This window comes from Dipteris shenzhenensis, chromosome 2, assembly GCF_047967505.1.
Source record: "Dipteris shenzhenensis isolate YYH24624 ecotype China chromosome 2, Dip_SZ_1.0, whole genome shotgun sequence".
In the NCBI taxonomy this organism is placed as follows: domain Eukaryota; kingdom Viridiplantae; phylum Streptophyta; class Polypodiopsida; order Gleicheniales; family Dipteridaceae; genus Dipteris; species Dipteris shenzhenensis.
The window spans coordinates 30,653,033-30,677,365 of record NC_141597.1 but is presented as its reverse complement, the minus strand read 5'-3'; the positions used below and the strand labels follow the sequence as shown (position 1 = coordinate 30,677,365).

The following is a 24,333-nucleotide window of genomic DNA, read 5'->3' as shown; positions in this document are numbered from 1 at the left end:
TCTTCCCTAATAAGCCTGCGTTTTACAAAACAAGGTCAAGTTGTTTCTCGCTTCATTATGCATGTATGTTAGTCATGATATGTAAAGTACTGAAGATATTAATGGACCAATTTGTAGGTTCTGCAAGAATTACAACAGGACAGGAGTTTAGATCGCTTTAGAGGAGAATATGAGAAGCTGCATAGGGCGCTGAAGAAGTCCCATGGTTTGTATTCATATCTGATGCTACACACGGTTTCATGGTCCGATTTTCAATGAGAAGAATCTTGTTGGATAAGTTTTTTGTGTACTAGGATAAAAATGCTACTTAAATGAAAGGAAATGGTTGAGTTCTTTTTATTTTCTGTTAACACTTTTCTTTTGGAGGAGGATGAAAATGAGAGTCTAGAAATTCCCAAAATGTGTTAGGAATCGAGTTGTCCATTTACAGGTCCAAATGGCAGAAAACAACACCTAAAAAACAGTCGACAAACGACTAACGTCCAACAGAGAACCCCCTCAAGGAAAAAGCTTTCCTCTAGCCCCAGGAAAAATAAGCTAAAACAGACAGTTGAAACCAGAAGCAGAGACCTCAAGGCAAGCCCAAAAAATTATAGGCCAAGCTCTAACAAGGAGGATCTTTACGTCTACGACAGTAGATTCAGAGACATCATACCTGAAATATAAGACAGATGCTCTGCGGATGAGCTATTTAACAGGCTAGCTCACACACCAGCGCTGCTAGGAACTCTAAGATACTCAAGAATTTGGTCAGGCTAGCTTTTGTTGGAGCAGGCCGTCTAATTCTTTGGTGTGTCTGTACAACTCTGAATTAACTGCAGATTTCAAACCCTGTCATAATAGCTTCTCAAAGAATGTTGATGGTCTAATCAATGTAGGAACCAAGAGATTTTGTCCAGGGAGCCTCTCAGCCACGTACACACTGTACTGATGTAATAAAGATATCTTGTTCATTGACGAACTGGGAGCTCCTGTCAAGCCATTCACCTTTTCTTTCGAATTTGCTGCAGCCTCTAGCTTGGATGCACAAGAGAGCTCAAAACATATAGACCTGGCCTTATGAAGCACTTTTGATGAGGTGATGCTTAAGATCTGGACAAACTCACTTTGAGACAGCCGACTGCCAAATATCAAAGCTTTTGTAGATCTTAGCAGGAACTGCTCATGCTTTGTACCATCTAAGGTGAATTGAATGAATGCGTGTGTTAGAAATCCTAGATTTACTATATTTAGAAATGTGCTAAGGAACAGAAAGGAGACTGAAATAGCAGAGAACAAGGAATAATTGTATTGCTTGAGTGTCTGTAGTGTAGCTGTAGTGTGTGTCATCCGTACAATTGGGCCTCTCTTATATAGAGAGTGAAGAGTCACACATGAAAAGGTGTGTATTCCAAACTGTATGTGCATGAAGAGGTGTGTACCCCTTGTGAAGGGTGTGACCCTTGATGAGAGGGTACATTACAATAGGAATGTCTCTTCAACAGGATGTCTCTTGTGAAGGGTTGTGCCTCATAGGAAGTGTCCCGTCGAAAGGGCATACCCTTCCACAAGTGTCCATTCATCTTCCACAAGTGTCCATTCATCAAACCATCCATAAATCTAGATATAGAGAAAGGAATACGTCACAGATCGTGACATCCCCTCCCACTCAAAAGAAGACCCTGGTGGAGATAATGAACTGATGTAGAAAATATCACGGTAAATTCTGAAAATACTGCTGTAAAATGTCAGGGTACTGCTGTAAGTCTTCATCAGATTGCCAAGTAGCGTCGGAATCATCCAGATCTCGCCAAAGAACAAGGAATTCTGTGATAAGTCGATGTCGAGTATCTCGCTGTCGACGGTCCAAAATACGCTCAGGAATAAGGAGAACATAATCGTCTTCGATTTCTGGGACATAATCACCTGCAGGAGAAACTGCTTCATCGCCTAGAATGTACGTCTTTAGCCAAGAAATATGAAATGTTGGATGGATTTTACCCCATGATGGTGGTAATTCTAATTTGTAACTCAAATGTGAATTTTTCTTGACGATCCAGAAAGGTCCATAGTATCTTGGTTGCAACTTAGGAAACACAGACTTAACCGTCTTATAGCGATGTGGGGCTACAAATAATAGCACCATGTCACCAGTGTTAAATTCCAGGTGACGCCTATGTTTGTTGGCAGACCGTTGATACCGCTCTTGCGCTTTTCGCATATGATCCCTGACTTGGAGTAGAATGTCTTGCATTTCTTGAACCAGTTGATCAGCTAGGGCCACTCGATGTTGAAGTACAAAATTCGTTGGTACAATCGGAGTGTGTCCATAAGCTGCTTGGAATGGAGTCATGCTAATGGCACTATGGAAAGAGTTATTATAAGCAAACTCAAGGAGTGGTAGATACTCTTCCCAAGCTGCTAGGCGTGACTGAATATAATATCGAAGCATTTCTTCCAGAACTTGGTTGACTCTTTCAGTCTGGCCATCTGAATCTGGGTGGTAGGCTGAACTGAACAGTAGAGTTGTTCCCAAAGATTCGAAAAGTGAAATCCAAAAGTGACTGGTAAACTTAGGATCTCTGTCGGATATGATATTCTTGGGCAATCCATGGTGTCGGAAGATGTGTTGTATGAAGAGTTTGGCTATGTCCGGAGCCTGTGCACTGCTTTTGCAAGCAACAAAGTGTGCCATTTTGGACAATCGATCAACAATTACCATAATCTGAGTATTACCTCTGGAGGATCGTGGTAGTGTTGTAATGAAATCCATGGAAATACTTTTCCACATTTCAGTTGGAACTGGAAGAGGTTGAAGAAGTTCTGCTGGAAGTCGTCGGCTTGCTTTCATTTGTTGACAAGATAAGCAAGATGTAACCATTTTGATGACGTCGCTTTTCATTTGAGGCCAGTAGTATGTTGCACTAAGTAACCTACAAGTCTTGTTGATGCCTGGATGGGCACCCTGGATGGGCAGCATAAGAAACTACATATGCTCTTTTAACAAAAGACATCGAACATCCTTGTCATGTGGTACACAGACGCGATCTTGATAAGACAGAAGGCCTTCCGTATAAGAATAGGATGAGAAAATCTTCTATTCGGAAGTCGAAGGTTGATCTTTTGAAAGAACTTGTACTGCTGTGCCGAAGTTTTTATCATTGAAATACTTCCCTTTGAATGAATTCGGAACATCCACAGATAATGTAGAGATTACCATAGCTGATGCTAGAGTTAACCTGCTGAGAGCATCTGCAACTACATTGCGTAGTCCTGGAATGTACTCAATGGTCATGTGAAAGTGGCCAGAAACTCAACCCAGCGTGCTTGTCGAGCGTTCATGACTGGCTGAGTAAAGATATACTTTAGAGAGTGATGGTCTGTCTTGACCACAGAGTCGGCTCCCATGAGATAATGTTTCCAAGAGCGATAAGCATGTACAACGGCAAGAAATTCCTTATCATAAACCGGGTATCGGGTTTGGATATCAGAATGTTTATGGCTGTCAAAAGCAATAACTCTGCCTTCTTGCATCAAGACTGCTCCTGTAGCGATGTCGGAAGCGTCGGTCATGACCTCAAATGGAAGGTTTGGGTCAGCAATAGCCATAACTAGTGTGGTAGTGAGTGCTTGCTTGAGTTGTTGGAAACTATACTCTGTTTCGGGAAGCCACTGAAAAACTGTTGTGCTTTTCAATAATTCGGACATAGGAGCTGCGATTTCGGAAAACTGATAGACCTTTGTATGGTAGAAGTTTGCCAATCCGAGAAAAGAGTGGACATCATGAACATTCTTAGGAGTAGGCCTGTTTCGGATTACCTCGACCTTCTTGGGATCCACAGAGATGCCTTGAGCTGAAATAACATGTCCCAAATATTCGAGTTGGGTCTTGAAGAACTCACTCTTCTCAATGTTGATGTAGAGAGAATTTGCATGGAGAACTTCAAAAACTTGGTGAAGATGTTGTTTGTGCTCATGTAGGGATCTGCTGAAAACGAGGATGTCATCGAGGTAAACGATGACGAACTTATCGAGGAAAGGCCTGAAGATGTCGTTCATTAGTGTCATGAATGTGGCCGGGGCATTGTTTAACCCAAAAGGCATGACCAAACATTCATAGTGTCCATACTTTGTTCGAAAAGCTGTCTTGTACTCATCGCCTTCTCGTATGCGAATTTGATGATAACCTGAACGAAGATCAATCTTTGAGAATTGTGTTGCGTGTAGAAGTTGATCGAAGAGGTCATCGATGCGAGGCAATGGATACTTGTTTTTTATAGTGAGCTTGTTGAGGGCTCAGTAGTCGATGCAGAGGCGCATTGACTTATTCTTTTTTTCCACAAGTAGTATAGGAGATCTGAAAGGGCTGCGACTGGGCCGAATGTGACCTTTGTCGAGTAGTTCGGTGACCTGTCTTTGGATTTCTTCATTTTGAGTGTAAGAAACCCGATAAGGAGGTTTCGACGGTGGATTACTGCCGGGAATAAGTTCGATTGGGTGATCCATTGGTTGTCGAGGTGGTAACTGCTTTGGCAATTCTTGTGGAAAAATATCCAGGTAGGGCTGGAAAAAAGGTTGGTTGAGGGATCCTTTGTTTGTCGAGGTGGTAACTGCTTTGGCAATTCTTGTGGAAAAATATCCAGGTAGGGCTGGAAAAAAGGTTGGTTGAGGGATCCTTTGTTGGTGTCTCCTCGACTGCTGTAACCAACAGAAGTGAAGTCTTTACTTGACGTTTACGAATCTACTTCTTTACTTGTAGGGCAGAGGCAACTGGGGTTGAAGGAGAGTCCCTAGAACCAGTTAGCTCAATAAGTTTTCCCTGGTGGACAAACTGGATAGTATGGCTGCGAAAACTGATTGATGGATCATAGTCGTAGAGCCATTGTTGTCCAAGTATGACATCGTACTGAGAAAGAGGCATGATGTCGAAGTTCAACTTGTCCGTATAATGTTGGATGCAAAAAGACAAGTTTTTGATCCTGGTGTTGCACAAGAAGGTAGTTCCATTTGCGAGTTTAATCTGATAGTCCATGAGACTAGGACTGGTGGTCAACCGAAGTTTGTTGACCATAGAACTAGCTAGGAAGTTATGAGAGCAACCACTGTCGATGAGGATAGTGACCGTTGTTCCACGAATCGATCCTTGAACACAAAGTACTTGAGTGGCCAGGGAAGGTTCTGGGTTGCTGGCAAGGCTCAGGTGGATGGTATTTGCTATTCGAACAGCTTTGCCTTTCTTGTCTTGTGCTGGGGTAGCATCTTCTGTTTTGGAAGTGCTAGGTTGCATATTGGAATTTTGCTTTGGTCGCTTGGGACAATCGAACCATCTATGGTCGCCTGTACAGATGGTACAAAGTTCTTTTGTGCTGGAGTTGTTCTTCTTGTCAGTGGCCGCACCTTTATGTTGGGGATGTCGGTGATGATGACTTTGTGAAGAAGAAGAGGTGCGATCCTTGGAGGAGTGCGTCTGTTGGAATCGAGCATACGATTTCTGAGACTTCTGGGGATCTTGAGACTGTCGCTGACCTTGATTACCGGAGTTTTTTTGAAACCTGGTGTTATCTTGAGGGCGAGCACCTTTGGCCATAGTAGAGTTCTATGTGCGATTAGCACTCTGCTTCCCTGTGTTTTGGAAATCTGTAATGCGCTCTGCGTAAGCAATAGCGCCAGCTGTGGTGGTGATGTTTGCTTTAAGGACATCAATGCGTAACGAGGGATTTAGGCCTGAGATGAAAGCATGAAGGCGATCATCGTCAGTTAAACCATCAATCTCTAGCACCAATGTGGTGAACTGAGAGATGTAGGAAGATAGGGAGCCTGTTTGCTCCAACTGTCGGAGTTTTGATTGTGCTTGAAAGTCCGCATTGGCAGGTATGAACTGCTTACGGAGCACGTGTTCAAAACGTTCCCATGTTAACACACTTTTGCCGTTCTTTAAGCGTCTTTGCTACCATAGAAAAGCTGTATCCTTGAGGAGGGAGTCTGCCAAGGCGATCTTTTTGCCTTCAGTGAGGTCAACAGTATCAAAATACATGCGCATTTTTGTGAGCCATTGGTCAACTGTTTGTTGATTTCGTTGACCAGTGTAGGCTTCCGGAAGTTTAATGTCAAGTCTTTTAGTTTTGGAAGCTTGGAGTAAACGATAGAGGGCATGGAGTTTAGTGTTTTCTACCTTTGGTGGGAAGGAGTCCACATAGTCGTCTGGTTGCGTCACGTCATCCTCTGTATGTGTGGTACTGCGAGAATCTTGGAGGTGTTGGACTTTATGGACCAAGTCGGAGATGCTGTCCTGAAGCTGGGAAATTTGAAGTTGCAGTAGTGTTTCGCCTTGTATGTTGACTTCAGGGGTCTTTTTAGGACTTGAGTCTTTGATCTCTGGAGAGGCTGCACGCGAGCATTGCGACATATTTGAGGTCCCCATGAGAAAAGCACGAACCCGCGCTCTAGTTTGTACCATTTCTAGAAGAAGATTCGGGTTGCTCCCTGAGGTTTCTCATGTTGGAGGGGGCTTGCGAGTCAGGATGGAACCACCTGTGGAAGTCTGGTAAAGGAGGTCTTGTCTGAGGTAACACTGATGATGCCGAAAGTGGTGTTACTGCTCGTGAGAGGACAGGAGTAGGTTGCAGAGTCCACGGATCTGAGAAGGGATAAGGAGCTACTGTCGGAAATGGAGGATATCCAGGAGAAGGAGTGCCTTCAGAGTGTAAATACTATCTTGGGGAAGGTACAACCTGTATAGGAGGATATCGGGGAGCTGAAGGAGATGGAGAGTACCCTGGAATGCTGAAGGTGAGGGGTAAAATTCTCTCCAAAGATGGACAGCAAACTCTTGAGGAATATCGGGTTCTGGGTATCTTCGTGTCTCGTGGAACACAACCTGGACTGTGCTGAGGAAGTAATGTAACTGAGGTGTCTCAGGCAGAAGATATAGGATGTGGTCCAAATCACTAGGAGGGCACGTGACACAGAAGACCCAAGATGCCAAAGCTCCGAAATGGGCTGGTTGTGCAATCTGAACACGATATTGTGTAGTAGATGATGCCTGAGGTGTCCTTGAGATGCCGGGTGAATTACGAGGGGTTTCCATGCTTTAAGGAAGCGTCTTTCATTTGCTGTAATTTGATAATGACAAGAGAATCCTTAGAAGTAGAATGGAAAGAATCCACCTGGCAATGATTTAATCTGCCAAATTGTTGCGTAGAAGAGGCCTGCTGATTTCTATCCGGAGGTCCATGTTGCAATGGGTGGCGAGGAGCAGATCTGGACCTGGCATTTAACAGGCTGTCTTCATCGCGATAGGAGGCTGAAACTGCTGCTGATCTGGCAGTAAAATGTAGCGCCACAAAGGGGCAGGTTGTCTATGGCGCAACAGGCTGCAAGGTACCCAATTCTGGATTGCGATAGGGGCTGGCGCACCAGGCTGCTGATGTCAGGAAAGACTGGCGAAACAGAAGGGGGGGAGGCAGGCTGTCAATGGCGAAGACTGGTTGCAGGCTGGATCGCGGCAGAAATGGCGGGCTTCCAAGGCTGCAGGTGGATTTGCAGCAGAAAAGGCTGGCTGGCGCTGTTTTCACGCTGCAGGCTGGCAGGAAACAAGGCCGGAAAACTGGCGAGGCTAAGGCTGCACATGGCGAGGGGAGCAGGGCAGCGAAATGGCTAGGGGCTGCGCAGGTAGGCTGAGCGAAATGACGAAAATCTGCATGGGCGTTGAAAAGGTACGCCCATTTTTCGTTTGGGCTGCCTACGTTGGGTGGTTGCCCCAAAAATTAAAGGGTGGGTTTAGTTGACCCTTGGGTAATCTAGGGTAGACCTAAGGTTTGGGGTTGGGTTTTTCTTTTTAACCCCTCTAGGTACCCTTTTTATAAGTGCTTGGTGCCAAAAGGTGTGCCTATTCGAAGGGGTGTGTCCCTTGGAATAGGTGCAACTTTTCATGAAGGGGTGTGTCCCTGTTTTTAAAAGGGGTGTCCCCACATGAAGAGGCGTGTCCTTTTTGCCACGATGGGGTGTGTCCCTTAGGTGAGGAGTCAAGACTCTTCATCAAAAGGTATGTCCGATGGTGGAAAAGATGCGTCCTTTGGTTTTGGGACAGCCCAAGCACATGAAAAGACACGATTTTTGTCGTGTCCATTCACATCAACTTGTGATGTGTGGGAGATGGAGAGGCCATTGATGACTTTAGGCAGGGTTGGCACTACAAATTTTTACGCTCATTCTCTCCATCTCTTCCATGCACAATGTGCACGGATATCCTTCTAGCGGAAAGAGATGTATCAGATAGGCGCTAGAAGGTGGGGGGCATTTCCTACAGGCAGGAGCGAAATTTACTCTGATACCAGTGTAAGAAATCCTAGATTTACTATATTTAGAAATGTGCTAAGGAACAGAAAGGAGACTGAAATAGCAGAGAACAAGGAATAATTGTATTGCTTGAGTGTCTGTAGTGTGTCATCCATACAATTGGGCGCCTCTTATATAGAGAGTGAAGAGTCACACATGAAAAGGTGTGTACTCCAAAGTGTATGTGCATGAAGAGGTGTGTACCCCTTGTGAAGGGTGTGACCCTTGATGAGAGGGTACATTACAATAGGAATTTCTCTTCAATAGGATGTCTCTTGTGAAGGGTTGTGCCTCATAGGAAGTGTCCCGTCGAAAGGGCATACCCTTCCACAAGTGTCCATTCATCAAACCATCCATAAGTCTAGATATAGAGAAAGGAATACGTCACAGATCGTGACAGCATGCATTTCTCATGCAACCACTAATGAAGACCTACAGAGATTCTAGCTGCCAATCTGCTTTACAATAATGGATGGGGTTATCTAAAGCCCACCTAAGCCAAAGGAAAATTAGGAAACCATAAAGTGAGGGAAGAAAACAAGCAAGTACAAGTACTCGTGAGCATGCTCTTAGAGGGACGAGTTGATTTGGGGGGAGAGAGAGAGAGAGAGAGAGGGAAAGAGGGACGAGTTGATTTGGGAAGGGGGGAGGAAAGAGAGAGAGAGAGAGAGAGAGAGAGAGAGAGGAAGAAAGATGTATTAACGTCTTCAGGAGACGTCACGGGTCTATGAGACAAGGTACAAAGTATATGTAACCCATACAAGCCACTGTGGTCTGAAGCAAAGGGCTCACCAAGGCTCTTGTGCGAAGTGCTAAAAATGCAAAAAGCTAGTACAAAATAGTAGGAAAAGAGCAATCAGGTACTGCTTAGGACCAAAGCTCCAAGTACATGTGCAGGCTCTATATAACCTGGCTCCCCGATGACCCTCTGATGTGATGCAAAGAGCTCACGTATTTGTGTCAGTCAGGCTGTCTGCCGCGGTGGCGGGGACACGCTCTCTTGGATCTCTGTATCCGATGGGCTACATCGAGAGTAATGCCTTGTCTTTGGCGGTCGCCTCTGAGGAGGGCTGAGATAGGACGGACCTCAATCGTTTGCGCTCTAGTCGTCCCACGTGCTTTGAGTGGTCTCCGCATCTCTCGTCCAGCCACATCCTGGTGACGGGTCTAATTGCTGATCCATAGTGCTCTCGTCTCCTCGGGCCCTCGATCTCATCTGGTGTTGGCTCGGATGCGTAAAAATCAGTGACGCATGTCTGCACTCAATCTAGCTCGGTGTCCTAAGGCATTAATTGTAGCTGATCTCTGGCTTGCTGCACAAGGGAATCTCTGTGTCTTTGCATCTCAATCAGGTAGAGCCCAATGCAAACTTGGTCGGGGAAATGTATCAGCTGTGTGAGTGGTCCGAAGCGGAGCCCCTCCTGAAAGAGACAGTGGTATCGCCCTTTGATCTCATAGTAGGCCGGACAGACACATAGAAAATGCTCCTCTGTCTCGACCTCCCCCATCGTGCAGTCTATAGACCCGCTGCTCTCTAGGTATGCTGATTGCTCTCCTTGCCTCAATCCTTAACTGGTGGGACGAGACTCGTATCTGTCCGATAGCAATCTGCAAGGCATTTGACACTTTCCTATCCTCGAGGTACTGGGGCCTGATGATGAGACCATGCTCCATTATCCTTAGACAGTGGTCATAGAACTGGGTCTTGGTGGGGAACTCTTGATCCCCCCCCCCCCCAAGCCCGAGATGTGTGGAGCTGGAGAAGGTCTAACCGTATGATACGGTTAATCTCATCATGTGGAATGAGCTCCAGTGGTGCATCCATGCTGTATTGAAAGGGGGGGAACCTATCCATCTGGATACCGTGGCTATCAAACCATGTGGACACCCATGCATACCATGCTGTATCAAAAGCTCTCTCTGCCAATCGTCGGAATGCTTCCACTGAGGTAGGGCCCGAGGTAGGGCCCAAACTTTGTGGAGAAAAGTCATAGTCTGGAAGAGGGCGTCCACCTGGAGAGGTGTCATGTCAAACTCTGCTTGTATGATTTGATGGGGAACTGAAGGCTTACTCCGAATTATCCTAGATCCCATGATCACCTGTAGCCTCTCAGATCCCTTCCGGTCAGTAGCTGAAAGGTCACTCCCCCAAAAAGGTGCTACATACATGGTAGTCAGTCTCACGAGTGTCAAAAACCCAGCCCTTTGTTGGTGGGTCTTGGAAATGCGCCTGGAAGCACTGTCTCTTGAATCGGGCTAGGGCACCCTTCCCTCGTGTGAGTCGTGCTCTGGCAGCATGGGTCATCGTGAAGATTGGTCTTGTGAATACTGCCCCTAGGTACGTAAGCATGGGTCATCGTGAAGACTGGTCCTGTGAATACTGCCCCTAGGTACGTGTAGGACTACACTATCTCCACTGGCTCCCCTTGGTAAGTGACACTATGTTGACGTCAATGTCGATGTCGATGAAGCATTGCTTAGGATGTGTTGAAGATCATAACCTTGGTTTTCCCAAGGAGCCCGAAGAGAGAGGGGGCAGCCCTGCTTCACCCATATGGTGCTCTCAACCGAGTCTAATAGGCCCCCAGGAGCACGGACTCGCCCTCTGACGGACTCATATAAACTCATCACTCCCCAGATCATGATCTCTGGGAGATATAGCTCCTGTAGTCACCTGATCAAGCGAGAGCTAGGGGCTGTGTCAAAAGCCTTCCAAAAGTCCACGAAGCAAGTGTAGACCTTCTGGCGCCTCGACTTGCCTCCTCAATGATGGCTCTTAGGGTAAAAATGTGATCCAGTGTGGAGTATTGTCTCCGGAAGTCTGCCTGTCCTAGAGCCCTTTGTATGGCTACTGATCGCCCTCTCTAGAACCGATCCAGAGTGTGTCCAATCATGAGAGTGCAGTAGTTATGGGGTCCCCCACCTTATGTATCGGTACAATGGTGGTAGTGCTATAAGTAGGTGGGAAACTGTGGCATACTGCATGGTTGAATAGCTGCGCTAGAACCAGGTCCAAGGACTCCTGTCCATGTGTAAAGTGCTCTGTACGTAGCCCCTCATGATCTGGTGCTCTCCGGTTATGTAGATGGAGGGGGGCATTCCTCACGTTCTGCGTAGTGAACAAGTGACAAGTAATGGGTCTGGGCATAGAGGACATATCTGGTGGCATCTGACCTGGGATGTATAAGGAGCATGCATATCTGTGATGAGAATGGGCCGTTTCGCCTCTGATAGGAGTCCCCATCCGAAAGTCGGGTCTCCCCCTTGAAAGGATGTGACCACCTCATCAACCCTGCGGGTGAGAAAAGTACGCTTCTTACGTCGTGTCATCCGACATGTGATGCGATGCACCTTAGATGAGGTCAGGTGTCCCAAGGCCTGCTTGTGTGTGAGGTGAGCTCTCATCTCTTTACATTCATTGTACCAGGGGTTCTGAGGCATCTTCCCAACCGGGGCATGTCTGTGTCGAGTCGTAGGGAAAGATATGATGGCAGCCTTGTGTACCACTGAAGACAGTGGCTGAAATCTGAGCAAGATCTACCTCAGCTCCATGTAGGGTCGAAAGCTCTCGAGCTAAGTGACTCACTCAGAATAGAAAGTGTAAAATGTGGCCTAAAATAACTGCAGGACACTTTTTAACAAAAGTGTAAGGAGAGCATTGCTTGCAGGGCAGTGCTGACAAGATTCCAAATTTATACACAATCTAGGCCAAACTAACCCTGAACTGTTACTGCTAATAAATCGAATTCATTTGTCTATCTCTTCCCAGCCAGTAGTTGTTGCATTCCCTGAGTCTCTCCCCATGTCCTTTGGGATTACCACCCAGAGATGTTGCTCCTGTTAATCCCTGTGCGATTGAAGGCGGGCATACTTCCACAACTCCACCACCTTTCATTGGAACCACGATCAAACTGCTTGAGCTGCCAGGTTGTAGGAGCATGCTTCAAGTGCAGCTTGCTACACTCTCTTCCATTCCTTCCATCGTAGGGACAATGTATTTTCCATCATCTCACTGTTCTATCTTAGCTACCTCCACCATGTTTGCTGCAAATTTCCAAGTGCTCCCATTGAACCAAGTATTACTGCTTCCTCTATATAAGAGTGATTCAATAACTGAGATTGTCTTGAGTGTCATCATAAAAGGCACAGTTTTATCTTTGAAGAAAGAATCCACCATGTAACCATCCTTTTGACAGTGGGTGGCTCAAGTGACGTAGAAGGCCTTAATGGCAATGTGGGTAAACAAGCAAGTTGACAGCATTGATCCCTTGGTGCACCATCTTTTTTCCTGTATAGGGGGAATGAGAGTGTGGACATCTATTTTATACCAGTTTTAGGTCTAGCTTTATGCGCCTAAAATGAAATCGTTTAGACTTCACAAGCAGTTGTAGCTTGAATGAAGAGATTTTGGACTTTTTTTTGATTAGCCTTCTCCTTTAGTGCCAGCCTTCGTCATGGCTGAGTTTATCCTTCACCTCCGGAGTGCCGACAGAAACTCAGTACGAAGACTTTGTATAAATGGATGCTCAAGTTTGTGTGGGTGTGTGGATTTGTATGTGTGATAGCATACTATGGTCTACACCCACTGTTGGGCGTTGACGACGTTAGTGGGGATGTCATAGTAGCTAGTCCCTGCTAAGCATGATGGAGTTTATGGTTTTCAATCTTATGAGTGACTATCGTGAGATTGAAACTGTACTCTTACTTAGAAAAGTACTTAAATTATAATTGAAAGGAGAAGTTTTCCTACTCATTGCAAAAGAAGGCAGTTGATCTTTTTTTAAAAACGTGTATCAGGAATACTTTCATGCTACTGTGTATCAGGAATGCTCTTGCTACTATGTGTTGTACAGAACTCAGGGCCATTGCAGACGTTGTTACTGCTTCATGAGTTTACTAGCTTCCAAAGCTATATGCTGGGTGAGTTACCTTCAGGACTAGAGTTCTAGATCCAGTGCCATACATCCTACTATGTGAGAAGCTTCGTGACTCAGATCATAATGAACTTGCTACTATGAGTCTATTGGTTGTGGCTCTTTATCTTGATACATATGGTTTTTTGCAAGTGGAATTGATTGAGCCCTCTAACTTCTAAGTATGAGGATATCAAACAATTTCTTATGTTTGGTTCTGGTAAAGTCAGATGATAATACAACAGACTGTAAACTAATTCGATATCTATCATTTTCTACTTCCATAGTTTCTACCCCTGTACCATATGATTAAAATATGGAGTTCTAGGCCACAATATAGACAGACCTTATTTTTCCTTCTCTCATGGAGGAAAGAGAGAGCACACAGAGTAAAATGTGCCTGGTAGATTGTACTTTTTTATTAAAAGGCCAATATGGATTGCTTTTCAATGTTGTAGGACTGACATAAATTGTTGATTTACCTTTGCTCGAACCTCCAGTCTGCAAAATTCTGAGATTTTGGTGAGGAACGGATGCTTTCCTTATGTTTTCCTATACTGACCACTCGGAACAAAACAGATTTCCTTAGATTGTTTTTCATTTTGTAAGAGTCCCCCTGAGATAGAACTGTCCATCATTCTATTACCTTAGTAATGATCTTATCTATCTGCTCATGACTCTAAGAATTTTTCTTAGATTGCTTTTTCATTTAAGTCCTCCTAAGATAGAAGTGTCCATCATTCTATAGCTGAAATAAAAGGTTATTACTTTAGTAATTGATCTCATTTATCTGCTCATGATCGCAAGAATTTGAGTTGCTCTTGTGTACTGTGTACTTTGATCTAGAATCATTTTCTAAATGTTCCTGATGAAGAGTGTTCCTCTAGGTTAATGGAAAAGTTTCATTGTTGTAAGTTAGCTGCATTAATTCCTCTTAGCAATTATAGGTTCTATTTCAGATTGTTCAGATAAAGTTAGTGAATTTATTTAACCTCCATCCATGTTTATGTCTTTTGATTGTGGATGTTTCTAAAATTTCGTACAGAAAGTGAGAAGAGGCTCATTAAAAAGTGTCGCGAGCTGAACAATGATATTTTGGCCAATTCGGCAAAAGTGCAAAATGCTCTAAAACTGAATGAAGAGGACCAAATGACAATTCTTGCTTTAAAGAAAGAAATTGAAAAAGCATGGAAGATGGTAGATGCTTCTCAAGAGAAGGAAGAAAAAGCCAAGGATAATATTCAGTGCGATTCTAAATCTCTAACCTATGCTTATGCAACTAGTTGAGCCTATGATAATCATTTTAATAAAGTAACCTGGTTGAAGAAACAAAATGTTCATAATGTTTAAAGTATTTACTAAATTTACACAAGAAAGGGTTTTAAAAAGTCCATGAAAAATGCAATGGTCGACCTAAAAATATATTTGTAACATCAAGTATAGTAATATACTTTTGATATAAAATGCACAAGTGAATGGGGAAAAGAGGATGCTATTCAAACATTTTTTCGTAATTCAATTGCGTCTAACTCTTCAAGACCTCATGTATATTTGAGAAACATTCTACATTATCTCAATGAAGTATGGTATTGATACATTCAACATAGAGATGGTCAAAACTACACCTTACAGGCAGTTGAAGATAGAAATTGCGAATTTGGGCCAGATTATTGATCAAGGAACTGGTCTAAGCATTGGGCAGGAGCAAGAGGTAACCCTAATTCAATTATCGTTTTGATATAAATAAGTACATTATTCATTCGTTTCAATGCAGAGATGAAGATTAGGATGCAAAACTATAAATACTTACTTCATCATTACACTTGTAGCTCAATGATTTGGTAAAGCAAAAAGAAGATGCCTGCAGAGAACGGGATCAACAACTAACACATATAGTGCAACTGAGGAAAGAGATAACAGAACTTAATGAGAAAGTGAGAATTGCAGAGGAGCAAAAGGTCACTATGGAGCATGAGATTGGTATGCAGAAAGACCAAATTGCTACCAAGAAAGCAGAATGTGAAAGGCAAGTATAGTGTCCACTTCTTTATGAAAATGAGATGGTTGTCCTTCTTCGACTATACATCTGGAATGCCATACAAGGCCGGCTTCAGAGCCTACAATGGACACCCACTGGCACTTTAGAAGATCTATGACGTCACTTAAACCATGCAGACACACTTCTGGAGATAAGATCCTACCAAAAGAGAGAGATTTCCATGTTCTACTAGCTCTTCTAGATGGTGGAGTCCCAGAGGCAGAACGTTGGTGTAGATCCTCAAATGCCCGAGATGCTTGACAGCCTTAGAATCCTTTCAGCATTGCATTTGGGGTTGCAGAGATCTCTCATGTCAAGAGGAGTCCCTCAGCTCAGCACCCTAGTTGGTATACCCGTTTCTTTGCCCAGACCCTAGTCTCTTTCTATAGACTTGGCTTGAGAGGTCATCACTTTGTCTTACTGCATGGCAGATTTGGAGGTCCAGATGCATAGAGGCTTTAGATGGGACTCAAACGTTCACCTCGATCTAGAACAAGATTATACATACTCAAGGGTTCAAGTTGACGGTGGGCAGCAGGAATGTTACTTAAGATTAGGGTCAAAACTAAATCAAAACTATAGATTTGGGTACTACTTTGAAATCCCGTGAAAAGAAGTATCCATTATGATCATAATCTTAGAGAATGGACATCATAGTGTAAAGATACGCCATTTTGTCCATAAAAGGATCGAAATTTCTTTTAGGACCAGTTCATGATAATATAACGGGTACCAATGGAAATGGAATTATGCTTTTAAGGTTAACTTTAATGTAATTGAAGTAGTTATGTTAAGTTTACTAACATAACATAATGGCATTTGGGAAAAGGCCCTAGGATTACATTGAGAAGGCATTTTGAAAATTCACTTTTGCGGATCACTACATTTGGTATTTCCAGGGTTTGGGATAAAGATTCGTAGGATTCCCAAAAAATGCACAGGACAAATGGAATATAATGTTCACATTTACAGCTGAACTAGTTTCTTGCACCATGCAGGGAAATGAAGAAAAAGGAAAGAATGGAGAAGGAAATCCGAGAACTCAAGATGTCATTAGAATCTAAGCAAAATGATATAAAATCTAAGCAGCAGGATGTTGCAGATAGCCAGGAACAGGTGGAGAAGCTTGAACACCAGCTTCGTGAACAAAAGCAGCTTGCTGATAAAGTACAAAAGGAATTCGATGCAGTTAACCAGAAGGTCTATTGCAAAAATATGCTTTTCCTCAGTGACCAAACAAGATTTAAAACCCAAGTATTGTAATGGGGTGCCAAGGCATCCAAATAAAACGTTTCTGGCAGATGCTGTGATGCATGACTTTTTTACCTTTTTCCTATGGTGCTTTAGGACAGGTTACAAAACTCCATAGTGATCTTGAAGAACAAATTCATGCAAATACACAATTACTGGCAGAGAACAGCCAGAAGCAAGTGGAGCTAAAGATTAAGGATGATGAAATACAAGCAGTGAAAGCTGAAGTTGTACGAGTAAACAAGGTAACTCCCAGCACCAAATCACTTTTTCGTCTGTGAGCTTGTGATTCTCTCTCTCTTTCTCTCTCCCTCCCTCCATCCATCCATTGCCTAGCTTCCGGAACTCAAGCACTGCCAAACAGCAAAAGAAAGCCGCCGCCAACTGCAAAAGAAAGCTGCCACCAGTCAAGTTATACAGCCAACAAGATTTAGGTAGCAGGACAGTCAGCGCCAAGTCGTGGGGAGCAGCAGCTCCATTTCGTAGCAGGTTTGTAGCAGTTTCAAGCTCAAGTTCAGTTCGCAGCTTGCAGCCAGGTCGTCTCCAGGCCGCTCAGGTCGTTTCTCCAGCAGCTTGTAGTAGCTTGCAGCTCCCACTCTGGGTTGGGCTGAACCTCTAGCCCAAGCATGGGGTTCGCCTCAGCAGAGGGGTACACAAACAAGAACATGCCATTATGGAGTTTCCCAAGGTGAGGGTATTTGCAACTTCGACCCCAGCTGGCAAGCCTTCGTACTCAACTATTGCAAAGGCACCTAGCCCCTACGCAAAGACATACCAAAGGATGATTAACTCTGATCCATAGTGGCAATTCTATTACTTGCAACAAGAAATAATAGAGCTGCAAGCTCTTGGGAGGAAAGTGCAGGACATGGAAAGCAGTGGAATTCATGAAATTATGGCAGAATTATTACACAAATGCAGTGTATCTCCACCAGCACCACAGTTTGTCTCCAGGGCTAAGGAGATGATTACCAATCAAGGTAAGTTCTATCAAAGAAGAGATGATTGCTGATGCTAGCAACAAAGTAAATAAAGTTTGTCTCTATATGGAAGTAAAAGAGCAGGAACCTTTGTATAATAGAATGATCTTACGCATTGGGGGATCGAAAGATGGTTGCCTTGATGATGAGAAGAAAGACATGGATGACATAATCATATGCCTCAAGAAGGAAGTACCACAAGTTTGGATGGCACGAAAATGATATTTGCAGTATCAGTCAAAAGGGAACACAAGCACAGGTCTACTTAAAAGAGAGGGTAGCAAGAGTTAAGATCCTCAGACAAACATATAAGTTGAAGGGTACAAAGATTTGGATATCTGAGGAGCTCACTCCGATCCAGCCCAAACAAAGAAACCATTAAGTCACCAAAGTTAAGGAAGCACACAAAGCATGCAAATGCTATCGGGATGGGCAAGTGCTTATTAGGGTTTCAAATCCAAACCCAAAGATTCTCAGTCTTAAATTGATGCTAAAGGCCGTCGTATGATAGTATTAGAATGTAGCTATGCTTTATAATAATTCGGGAGGAGGGGAGCTTTATGCACTTCCTCGATTTACTGGTTATCCAGATATAGTAAGTCACTTTTTGGTGTTTGTACTTTGTCTCATAGAGCCGTGAGGTCTTCTGTAGACATTAATAGATCTCTCTTTCTCTATCTGTAGACAAATAATTGGGGGGGGGAAGCATAGATGAAGGAATGGACAGAAGTCATCAAGAAAGGCACATCTGCCCCAAAAAAGTAATTTATGTTGGCGCCTTGAAGGAGGAGAAGAAAGGAATAGCAAAGCATTGAATGTCCTTGTTAAAGGCCTAACAGTGGGCGACACTCCGATGGTAGATGCCAAGGCATTGATCACTAGAATGAGTGTCAATCTCACCTTTGAAGGGGCATGGAGAGTCTTCTGCTTTCATAGGCCACTACATGACTATTCTGATGCAATGCAGCCCCAACACACTCCCCACAAGCATCACAATCCACATCAAATGGCTGATACAAATCTGGAACTATCAAGATTGGCTCTATGGTTAGCCTCTCTTTGAGTGTGGTGAATGCTGTCTTTTGTGGAATTCCCCATCTGAAAGCTGCATTTTTCTTAGTAAGATCGTGGAGTGGAGCGGCTATATCCGCAATATGCCTGATAAATCTTCTGTAGTAAGAACATAGGCCTAGGAAACTACAGACTTCATGCACAGTTTTCAGCTCTGGCCATTCCTGAATGGCTCGGATCTTTGCCGGATCCATGCGTATCCCATCTTTGGATATTATATGCCCCAAGTAATGGATCTCTTCCAAGAAGAATTCACTTTTCTTGTTGTTTGCATAGAGCTGGTGATTTCTCAGCTCTTGAAATATTGTAGCAAGATGTTCCTTGTGCTCTTCTTCGGACTTAGAGAAGACAATTATGTCATTGAAGAAGGTACCAGTGAACTGTCTGTAGGGTCCGAAGATACGATCCATCATCCTATTGAAAGTAGCTGGGGCATAAGTCAATCCAAAAGGCATCACCAGATACTCATACAACCCAAAAGTAGTGCGGAATGCGCGGAATAGGGAATCTGTTCTTAATGGTCATTTTATTTAGAGCACAATAATTGACACATATACGGAATGAACCATCTTTCTTCTGTACCAGCAGTATAGGGGAGCAAAAAGAAGAAGAACTGGGCTGAATCAGCCCCTTGGACAACGAGTCTTGCACCTGAGCCATAATCTCCTCTCGTTGAGTTGCACTAACTCTGTATGGAGGCCTATTCGCTGCCAGGATTTCTATGCCATGATCTTCCGGTCTCTCAGGGGGTAGCTCCCCTGGCAAAGCATCAGAAAAACAATCTTTAAAATTTTCAAGAAATTGAAACTTATTATGATCTGCCTCACTTATTTCAGCATGCATTTCCACATCTCTCTTTTACAAAAACCATGTAAGCTGAAATTGCAGACTTTATTTCTTTTCCAACAGAACTATTTGATACAATGGGAATAGTTTCTCCTCTATTCCTAGCAACCACACGATGTACTTTGCCCCTATGTACAAACTCCAGCACTCTTTCAGGAAGAGTCAACTTCACTGCCTTGCGATGGAACCAAGGCATACCCAAGACTACATCGTGATGTTTCAGTGGAGAAATGAAGAAGTCTTCCGGATCCACATAACTCTATACATGAAGAAAGAGCTTCCCTATCAAGGGAGTGACGGGCACAGGGTTTCCACAGAACATTTGGTTAGCATCCAGAGCCCTGCCCAATTCCTCCATCTTTATTCCCGGCCTCAGGGCTAAATCCTCTGATATAAAGTTATCGGTAGCCCCTGGATCAAATAAAATCAACGCTTGCTGGTTTCTGACTCTGCCCTATGATAGCAGCGATTCTCGTTCCTCTAGGTTTGAAACATGATCCAGTATATCAGGAATTTCTCCCGCCATTGGCTTGTGCGGTCCCTGTGGCTTCTCTACCTTTTTTCCCTTCGGAGTTGAAGGCTTTTCTGGGCACTGCGCAGCCACATGCCTCTCTTTGCCGCATCTGAAGCATTTACCCTCTTCAATCTGTTCAGGGGTAAACTGTGGTCTTCCCTTATAGGGCCTTTGCACCCGGTTTCCTTTCGGCTTCTGAGGCTGAAATCCCCTCTTCTGAGCCTTGGGAAACTCTCTTAATTCAAACTTGGGGGTCGCTGACTTTTTATCCCCTGGTATCACTGCATGTAGTGAAGGCACACTAGTAGGATCTTGCATGTACACGAGACTAGCCACATTGGCTGAATTCATAAGATCTGAAATTTCTTTGATATCCTTAGTGCTCACGTGGGCTTGTATCTTTGGAGTGAGTCTTGCCCGGTACTTCCTGAGCTGAGTCTTATCAGAGATTTTCTTGAAAGGTGAAACCTGCAAGTAGGAGTCCCAAAATTTCTAATTGTAAGACTCAACTGTATCTTGTGCTTCCATATGTATACTCTCCCAACCAAGGACATGATCCCGAAACTGTTTGGGAATAAATTGGTTATAGAAAGCTTTCTTGAAGTCCTTCCATTTCCTGGGGGCTACATAATTAGCTGTTTAAGCTATCCACCATGCACTGGCTGTACCAGTCAAGTGCAAACCAACCATACGGAGCTTCGAGGACTCACTAAAATTTTCCAGGCTGAGGGCAGCATCAAATTGCCTTAAGAACTGCATTGCCTTTTCAGCTTGGCCATACTAGCCATTGTAAGTGGCAAATCTCACTGACTTCCCACCATCTTTGAATTCTTTAGTCTCTGCCTTCCTACTGGACTTCTTCTTCTTCTTCTTCTTCTTCTTCTTATGCTTTGGCTCTGAAGATCCAAAAGAAGAAGATGATGTTGAGGATGAAGAGGTAGAGCTAGAAGAAGAAGACGAACTGGATGAACTGCGATGATGCTTCGCCTTTTTCTTCTTGGGAAGAGGACCTGCTCTTTTTCTCTTTTTGCTGTCCTTATGGCGAGACTTCTTACTCTTTCCCAATGTACTATCTGTGGAAAAAGGAGTAGGACTCAAGGATCTCTTTTTACCCATCACTTCCTGATTTGCTCCAGAGGGAGGCTTTTTTGGCTTTTCCTCAAAGAGAGGTTGTACCATCCTGCGAAACAAGGGGTTGCTTGTTGCCTCTCCCAACTGAGTTATCAGCTCTCTGTAGGCATTCTCTTTATTTATCTGCATAGCCTCTGCCTGCTGTACCTGATCAGACTCTGCCATTCCCTCATGGGATGATTGGGCATGCTGCTGTGAAGCCATCACTGCAACTTGTCTGAGATCTGCAAACTCACACACACTGTGTAGTGATGCACTCAGCCTTTGCCCTTCAAAGAGAAAATACCTCAACAAAAGGTGTATTGCATTCACAACTTGGCCAGTAACAGGCTGTCAATGCAAAGCATAAACCCACAAGGTTGCCAAAGTATCAACAACTGTGTTCCCCTTTTCCTGACTGCTGCAAAAAGCACCCAGAATGCCTCTGTTTTCCCTTCTCTCTGTACGAAGGCATGTATCTCTTATATTTCTGCAAAACTCTGATTTTCTGTGTTTTCTGCTGATTATCTGAAAGGAGATAATTGACAGGTAGGTGTAAATTGATGGCAAGCACTGTCTCTGCAACTGTCTTTTTTTTTTTTGGGGACAGTAACCAGATGAGTAACCGGCTGGTTACACTAGCCAGACTAGCTGGCTCTGGTCTGGTTAGTCTGTGACTAGACCTCTAACCAGATTAACTGGATTTTGAAGTAACTGAACCAGACTGGAATCTGGTTAACTGAACCAGTCTGGTCTGTTTGGAGGTCAACTGGGACTAGAGAATCTGTCCATAGTCTGGTTGACTTAACTAGTTTAACTAACCAGATAGTCAGTAACTAAACCTTGGATGAGGTTAACCAAACCATGGATAACTAACTGCAATTAACTTGACCCAAAGTTACCCTAACCACAGTCAGCCACCTCAATTGACACATCAGCAAGCTGCCAAGTCAGCATATTCCTTGCCACTTGCCATATCAGATGACACGTGTCATTGCCAAGGCCAAGTCACCCACGTGTGCCACGTCAACTTTCACACGTGCTGCCACATGTAAGCTTGTCTGCTCTGCCACGTGTACACCTGTGTCACGTCAAGCCTAAGGTTCAGACCTTGGATGGCTGACCAGCGTCGCACCTTCCAGAGACCTTCTGCGTGTGGCTACGTCGTGCCGTATCCACGCCGTCAGATTGTTCAGCGTCAGAAGATCCCTTTGGTCGTTTAGTGTCGTGACGCCTACCGGAGATGCACGTCTAGGTAAACGTCAGGTTTATAGCACAACAGAACTCGAGCAAGGCCTCGACGATGGTAATTGATAGACAATTGAAACCTCCGTCGTCCATTGGTGCCATTTGACAAAAATACACTCGAATCTAGGCAGGAGACCAAGGATCACCGCAAGCGTCCATGCACTTCCCAGACCTTACGTCAGTTTGCAATTTGATCGCTTTTGATTATGCTCATTCTTCGTCAGAGGCATCCGGTTGAACGATAACTGTATATGGAGGTCAGCGTTCTTGTTCATCACAGAGAATCCTGCATCTCAGTAGGAGCCTTGATCCTTGTGGTAACTGGTCTCTGCCAAACCTATCCATGGGCAAGGCTCCGCCTCTTTTAAAACCAAAATCAGCAACACGCTTTCTCATGAGCATGGACAGGCTATGCCCCAACGACCGGATTACCACAACATATGCGTGAGCAGAATCTCAGTAACCTTGAATGATCAATCGTCACTGCCGATGTAAAACAACGAGCCAAGGCTTTGATACCAATGAAACCTTCCCAGAGATTCCGTGCGACGATTCACACCTCTCTACCATCATTCATTCTGCGGACCAACTCTTTGAACCTCTCTCTCTCTCTCTCTCTCTCTTTGCAAACACACTAGGGCCCAGGACAATCATCGTGCTGGACCCCTATTACTTGAAAGATTTGAGTATAGAGAGTTCAGCGTGGAAGCTGTGTTACAAAAAATCAAGACATGAATGAATTTACAAAGAGCTCAAGGCTCATTCATTTGGCAACATGCCACTTGTCAATTCAACTAATTGAAATCTAGTTACATGCCACAAAGGGCAAAACTCTAAGGTCTTCGTAGCCCTTTGTCACATGGACAGAGCTTCATAGTGCTTGGGTTTTCAATTCCACTTGGTACCTGCAATAATTAACTAAAGCGCACAACCATGGCACCCGTTAATGGTTAGTGCTTTGCATGCAAATAAGAATCTGTGGACTAATCACACTATGGGCGTCCCCACCAAGCAAACATGTGCACATACCATAGAACAAATTATTTGGTCGACTGAGGTCAACCCTCGGTCATAATTAAGGGCATTGACCGACAGTCAAAGCGCCTTAATTACGGCCAAGTCTCTTCAACCGAAGTTGGCACATCTTGGTTAATGAGGTTAACCCTCTTGGTGTAAGCTAAGTCTCGTTGACCGAAGTCTACACTCTTTGACCGAAGTCAGCACTTTAATTGCTTGGTTAACCATGGTTAACCATCTTGGCGGAAGCCTGGTCTTCCTAATCGAGCTTAGGCTTACTTAACTGAGGTTAAGTATCTTTGACCGCAGTCAAGACTTTGACCAAATGAAGGTAACTTTTTGAACATGATTAAATAAAAGAAGAACTCATTAATTATGATCAATAAATGGTCAACTTATGCTTTGACTTTGAAATATTTACAGCTTGGTGACAGGAGCACTTCTTGTGGGCGTGCCTTGAAGGAACGAAAGAGATGGAGAGCAAGCCACACAAAACATATTGAATAAGAGATAGAAAGAACATACAAAAGAGAAGGTTTTGTCTAAGTGACAAAACCTTATCCTATCCACTAACCGTGGTTAGGGATCCTAACTGTAGTTAGGAAAAAAAACTCTAATGAGGGAAAGTGGCATCCCATAAGGATTGTGTTATATTTTCCCCAGGCCTATACTTACAAAAGAGGGCCCTGTTGTACCTTGTACTCATCTCATACTTCGAACAACTTTGAATGCCATTTAATAAACAACATCTACAGCTGATCCCTTCTTGCTCCAAGCTGATCTAGGATTGTCCTTCCTAGCCTGTTGCTTGTCCAGCCAATCACAAGCCATTGATTCTGAATGGATTCCAGGTGTTTTTCTTGGTGATTATGCAAATGATTCTCATAACGACATGCTGTTCTATTCTTTTGTTCCTAGCTGCTATCCCTAGGCTTCCCTAAGCTAGACGTTAGGGCACATCCAGCTAGGCTGTAGCTGGCTTAGGTACAGAAGAGCTCACACAAGTGAGTCAGTGGTGGCCCTTTATGT

At 44.0% G+C, this 24,333-nt stretch overlaps 1 protein-coding gene across 1 annotated transcript in view; it reads left to right on the top strand.

Annotated features, from left to right (window-relative positions):
* LOC147904608 (cilia- and flagella-associated protein 58-like) overlaps positions 1-24,333 on the top strand; it is a 173,686-nt gene that overhangs the window by 131 nt on the left and 149,222 nt on the right. The window contains exons 2-7 of the mRNA XM_087398097.1: positions 118-205; positions 14,275-14,473; positions 14,862-14,940; positions 15,059-15,255; positions 16,266-16,467; positions 16,620-16,763. Of these exons, the coding sequence (XP_087254223.1) occupies positions 118-205; positions 14,275-14,473; positions 14,862-14,940; positions 15,059-15,255; positions 16,266-16,467; positions 16,620-16,763 (909 nt within the window). The remainder of the gene's footprint in view (positions 1-117; positions 206-14,274; positions 14,474-14,861; positions 14,941-15,058; positions 15,256-16,265; positions 16,468-16,619; positions 16,764-24,333) is intronic.